This window comes from Bidens hawaiensis, unplaced genomic scaffold, assembly GCF_021521415.1.
Source record: "Bidens hawaiensis isolate Kalapana, Puna unplaced genomic scaffold, B.hawaiensis_p1.1 tig00001336_1, whole genome shotgun sequence".
In the NCBI taxonomy this organism is placed as follows: Eukaryota; Viridiplantae; Streptophyta; class Magnoliopsida; order Asterales; family Asteraceae; genus Bidens; species Bidens hawaiensis.
Window position 1 is genome coordinate 2,217,443 of NW_027491075.1, and position 6,204 is coordinate 2,223,646.

At 34.8% G+C, this 6,204-nt stretch overlaps 1 protein-coding gene across 1 annotated transcript; it reads right to left on the reverse strand.

Moving 5' to 3' along the window:
* Nucleotides 1-4,565: 4,565 nt before the first annotated feature.
* Nucleotides 4,566-6,204, reverse strand: LOC143571479 (transcription factor FAMA-like). The gene is made up of 3 exons (XM_077056893.1): nt 5,572-6,204; nt 4,925-5,368; nt 4,566-4,836 (listed from the first exon to the last, which is right to left on the reverse strand). Exons 1-3 carry the CDS (start codon nt 6,193-6,195, stop codon nt 4,747-4,749), a joined length of 1,158 nt encoding a protein of 385 aa, XP_076913008.1. The 5' UTR covers nt 6,196-6,204; the 3' UTR covers nt 4,566-4,746.

Consider the following 6,204-nt stretch of genomic DNA (forward strand, 5'->3'; position numbering starts at 1 on the left):
GAATGAAGGACTTTAGTTATTGCGTTTGCCACTTAGTCTTTACAAGTGATATATAATCTATATTAACAAAATCTTAAAAGCGTTTCCGGAGTATGTTATCTCCCCCAAGTGAAAAGCATTTGAAAACAGTTTAAAAGGGGTAAGTGAACTCACTGTTTGCGAAGAAATTCCCAAATTAAATCACCAAGTGATGCGCGTCACAGAAAAATCTCTAGCGTTCTAAAACAACAAGGAGATTTTCTAAGTTTCGGAACTATTATCGAGTCTCTAGACTCGGCACATAATACCTATGCACACAACATGTTTCATGTTTCGTTTGTGAATCGTGTGTGACTTTTACAAGTGTATTTGTGATACGTTACATGTGTGAGCAACTATTCACGTGTCATGTATTCATGATGTACGTCACTAGCAATTACTTCTCATAAGGGCAATTTGGTCAATACATAACAGTTAACTAGCAATTATTCCCGCAAGGGCAATTTTGTCAAAACACGACAACTATTTAGCAAGTATTCCCCGCAGGGGCAAATTGGTCAAAACATAACAATTAACTAGCAATTATCATGTTTCATGCATTTTCACAAAATTCAGCAGCTAGTTTCACCGAGACAGAAATTCTACTTGAAAGATTGTACTATTCCACCAATCATAGCATCTCAATTAATTTACCAAAAATCATCACTAAAGCATGCTTGTGTTAGGTTTCCAGAACATATTTTATTTTATTTTTATTCCACATAGATTTCTCATAATGATCAAAACACTACAGCAAGCTCATAACAGTCAAATTCATGCGCAACAGAATGTTATTTGAAATTCCCGTTAAATGAAAAATCCAACAAATGCAAGACCACTTGGGTTAGGTTTCTAACTCAATAAGTCAACTTCCAGAAGTAGAACCAACCCAATTGGTCTCGTAGTTCATGAGATATAATATTTACAAAACAACCTAACAGTAGGTCTAACAACTCAGCTTTGCACAACGTTTTTGTAAAATCATAAAGGTTAACTTTTACACGTCCAAAAATTGCAAATTTATATTCTTTAGAAACTAGACTCAACCTAGTTTACTGTAGTATCAATTATCCCAACCAATTTTCACATTTACACCCTGTTACAGTCAAATGAACATCAACAACACAATCTGTCCAGAAACTGTTTGCATCCAAACTCAACATATTAACTATTTATGGACCACAAATCATTCATATAACATTCTAGATACTATAATCACTACCCATGCATATCAATTACACCATACATACATGGTTAGGGTTTTATTTGAATTCAAAATCAAGAACACATCAATTAACATGTAATAATACCAATTCTAGTTATCATATCACAATCAATCCATCATCAAATCAAGATAAAACATATGAACACATATACATATGAAAATCAGACCTAGGGTTTGCAATTATACCTTCAAAAACACCAATACAAGCAATAGGAAGGTAGAGGATGGCTAGAAACGGATGTAGGATGCTTCAATTGTGAAAAACCAAGATCAAAACCAAGTGATATGTGTGTGTATGTGAGCCGATTGTGAGTAGAGCAATGGGGGGGGCTGCCGTCGACTTAGGTGAGGGAAAGAGGGAGGGGAGTTAGGGTTTTATAATATTATTAATAATAATCATGTTGCATCTAGGTCCCTCCACTTTCAAATGTTATCTTTCTAGCTTAATTAACTAGTTATAACACATTGAGTTAACGTTTATAACAATGTTATCACATAACACATAAGTCTAACACATAATTATCACATAATTATTGTTTTGACGTTTTTCGTTTATTCCTCAATTGTTTGCGTCAACTCGTTTGCGTTTCGGTGCAATTCCCGAAAGACAACACATGCAGTAAGTGTTAAGCGTCATTTAAACCCTAGTTTAAATGTAATGAGATGTGCGTTATAGATTCAGTGATCTTTAAGTTTGAATTGACGGAGTTGAGTTAACGGAGTTAACCTGAAATTGACGATTGTCACAGATATGCATGTTGGCTCCCGTTTTTATAGCGTACACTATCATTGCGCTACAACATAAATTTTGAAATACATCAAAGAATATAATATATAATGTTTCAATAATTTGTATAACTTACCCATTGATAATATACCTGTAAACGTACAACTACAAAATTAACCATGTGCTTTATAACCATATATCCACATTTCCAAGTGCCTTGTTGTTGCTTGCACTACAATATAAAAACATACAGTTAACTACTCACTAGTTACTACACAGGTCGAGCATGGGCTCGGATCGACTTGTTTACACACTTAGTGAAAACTACGTATAACAAAAAACTCTTTATTTTTCATACCACTTCAAACTCATATTTATACCGTTTCAAGCTCGCTTAGTTATCGAGCGTGAGCTCAAGCCTTGTGTGGAAAACTCATTTGGCTCGTAAAGTCTTAACTCGTTTAAGTTTTTTCTCTTTCGAACTTCTATGCATTAATTTTACATTGCACAACGAGATCGAGCCGAGTTTTAGCTTGTTTAAGGTACTACACGAGTCAGAAGCTTGAGCCGAGCTAAAGCTCGTTAAAAGTTTTTGTTTTTTCAAACTATATAAAGGTTAATAAAAACATATATTAACTAATTAATAAATAAGAAATGAGTCGAGCTCGACCCCAAGTTCTCGTAAGTTAAAACGAACCAAGCTCTCGTATGTTAAAATGAACCGAGCTCGAACCCAAGTTATCGTAAGTCAAAACAAACCGAGCTCTCGTATGTTAAAGCGAGTCGAGCTTGGGCTCGACGCGCCTTGTTTACACCCCTATTAAATATTTATGTATAATAAGTCAAAAAAAATGTTGTTTTTCATACTTTTATTAACGTATTTAACTAGAAAGCTTTATTAAATTTGAAGAAAACATGAATATGAGTTTAATTTGAAAATGTGCTTTAAATAAACATTGACTTTAACATGAATTTGGTTGTGTTTGAAGCGGTTCCAACCCAAAATCGTTTCTCACCATTGAATTCTAAAACTTTAAAGTGGTTTTATGCTTTCACCGCTGCTCACATAAAAATGAGACTGCTTTTTATTGGAGCTTTTGTAGTAGTGTATTGGCTTTTTATTCAAAATTTAATTTAAAAAACTCTCTGTAATGCTGGATCTACTTGAGGTAATATACATACTAAATCATTTTGAAAATTAGAAATGTGCTCTTACTTTCTTTTTTTTACCTACAAGAAGTGAGGTCATATGATACAAGTGGACAGTTAGTTAAGAATGGGTAAATATAGATTATGTGTTGTCTCGAACGGGTGAATTAATTAAAACAAGAATTAGCTTAAATGAAAATGGGTCAAAACTGATTAAGAAAAGAGTTTGCAAGTTAAATAGTTAATACATGAATCGTGGCCCGCTCATTTTTTATTATGCATATAGGTTCAGCGCTTACGTGTGTGTGCAACTCATCAAGAGTCCCAGAGAATATTCCACCAGAAGGTAACAACAGGCTCTATGTTTATCATATATTTATATATTTTGTATATTTTTTGAGTGACATTTTTTTATGTTATGGACAGTTCTATCCGGTCTTTAGAGCTGAAGGAAATCACACGGATAGGGATTTAGTGGCGACGTTTTTAGGTGTCGGTGCTAAATCCGAGATTTCTTGTAGTGCAGTTTTGAAATGGCGGGCTTTGTGATTTTAGAATGCAAGTTTTCTCTTATTTAATTTGTATTGACTCGCAAAAAGTAAAGTCATAATCTTTGTTTTTTTCATTTTATGACTCCTGTTTAATGACTCGCAAAACAGTGAGTCATAAATCTTCTATTTTTCTAGATTAAGTCACAAAAAACAAGCTCCTTTAACTCGTCGGTGTAACATATAATCATATGCATCCGGATACTATTTTCGCTAGGGACAAGGCACAAGGGTGGGTTCTGATGTTTGGAAATGGAGAGTAATGTAATACATCCAATTATTCATAAATTCTGACAAGTCAAACCTCTTCCATGTCAAACATGTACCTTACTTAGCATATAGGACCAAACACTCCCGTTGACATTTCTCAACATAGTATCTATAGTTATAACAAGTTGTTTTCATGTTTTTATGTAAACTTAAGTCTCTGGTTCGTGTTCGAATTCTTTGTTGTACTAATGTTTTATGAATCTAGTAGGATTCAAATGAATGTGATGATACTATAATCATTAATCAATAATAATTAATTGAACCTGGAAAATCACATACTCCGTTTATACATAAAAGAATATCTAGAGGCGATCATATATCGTCTCGTCTTGTGTATTATATTCAAAGTAGTATATACAAATGACTTGTATATACTTGAAATGTTTAGTTAGATAATAAAATAAGTCCTGAATTGAATTGTTGGAAATGTTCAAATAGTTGTTTGTAGTGGGAAGCAACATGGGCAAAACAAAGGGTGGCGCCATGCCCCTTTTCCCCTCTGCCCATTAAGCCGATGGGGCCTCCGTTTCCACTAACAAACAATCCCCTTTTTTCTTTATTTTAAAATGAAAAACCTATTTCCCGAAGTTTAAATTAACGGATGACTATTTATTGTTTCATTGCCTACATGACAATGGTGCGGTACGATAACTAACCACAACACACACGTTTTTTTTATAATCATCGTGGATATATATGTCCTTACAATAGTATACTTTATGCTTTAACATGCAATCAAGAGATCACCTCGTACATTAAATAGACCGGATATATATGGTGCCACTAAAGAATCTAAAATATAAGAAACGTCAACTACTCGTATTTGCATGCACAAAACTAATTATTTGTTGTATGGAATTCGCAATATCTTCGGCTGAAAACCGGGCTTCACTAGCAACCTACACGAATGTATCCGAACATTAGCGAAAACAAGACTTAAAAACACAAATATTTAGATGTGAAGACCATATGTATATATGATGGTACCTTAACATTGAATGAATAGAGCACAGTTTGTTCAATGGTGGTGATGTTGGTATGAAGGATATTAAACTGTAAATCTTCAAGTGCAGCAATAGTTTTAATAAGCTGACCAGGTCTTCTCCTACACAAAATCTTGATCATTGCATCAAACCCTAACAATCTCACTTCAACATCAGCCAAACACGACTTGCTCTCCGCCGTCTCCTCCTTTATGCCGTCGTCGTATTCCACCAGCTTCATCTGATCATCAGGCAGCTGTGGGCGGAACATTGCCACCGGCGGGCCTTGGTTGGCTTGCTGCATGATTGGTAGAGCCGATGAGTCTCCGACCACTCGCGGAGTCTCACCATAAAGTCTTCGCCTTTTTTGTGACTCAAGACACTGCAGGAGTTGCTCTAGTTCTCTAACAAACTCGATTGCCCCACCGATAATTGATGCTTGATCACCCTATGTATAGTGTGTTATAAGCAATATATAGGAAAGGAAATATATCTGTTTGGGTTTATTGTATAACTTTTTGTATTCCTTTAATTATATTCTAATTACGTTTACTTTCTACTTATCCTTACTTTATCTTTATATAGTTGATTAATAGTACATGATAAGAATCATAAAAGTTCATAATCATTTACAAATCAATAAATTCGTACCCGTTGAACATAAGAGCCAGGCATGAGAGACCGTAGAACACGTAAATGTTCATTCATTTGCATTCTACAGTTTCTTTCAACCGCGATATGAGTCATTCTTTGGCTCTCAACTTCTTCACTAGTCTTTATAGTTCTTGGTCTTTTCCTCTTATTCTTCCCTTCCGCAACTAGGGTTTTATGGACATCTTCAGCGATATACTGTAGTCGGTTTGACACGCCTTCCAAAACCCTAGCTTCATTACCTCCTTGATGCTCATGATCCAATAGAGATTGATGATCATCTTGATCAACCCTTTCGTTTAAAACCGGGAACTTTAAGAAGTAAACAGGATCTATCCTTGTTTCTTGATCTTCATGATGATTATGAGATGTTTTGTTTTGATTCAAAGCTAACTTTGGTCCAAGATCGGCAAACTGCATCACATCTGCAAAGCTCAACTTGTCTAAAGAATTTGAGCTACCAAAATGGTAATCTGCCATTTGATTTCCATTATCGTATGTGTTTTTCTCGATTTGATGATGATGGTTGTCATCAGCATGTTCATGTTGATGTTCATAATCACCATTAAAGTCCACTCCAAGAAAATCTCCCTGCAAGAGTTGGAATTCAGTGTAAAATAACATGGTAACAAA

Excerpts from the sequence above, each read along its gene's own strand:
- LOC143571479 (XM_077056893.1), bottom strand. The coding sequence starts at position 6,195 with ATGTTATTTTACACTGAATTCCAACTCTTGCAGGGAGATTTTCTTGGA. Across the intron at positions 5,369-5,571 it reads CTGGCTCTTATGTTCAACGG|GGTGATCAAGCATCAATTAT; the intron begins GTACGAATTTAT and ends CACTATACATAG. Across the intron at positions 4,837-4,924 it reads TCTATTCATTCAATGTTAAG|GTTGCTAGTGAAGCCCGGTT; the intron begins GTACCATCATAT and ends ACATTCGTGTAG.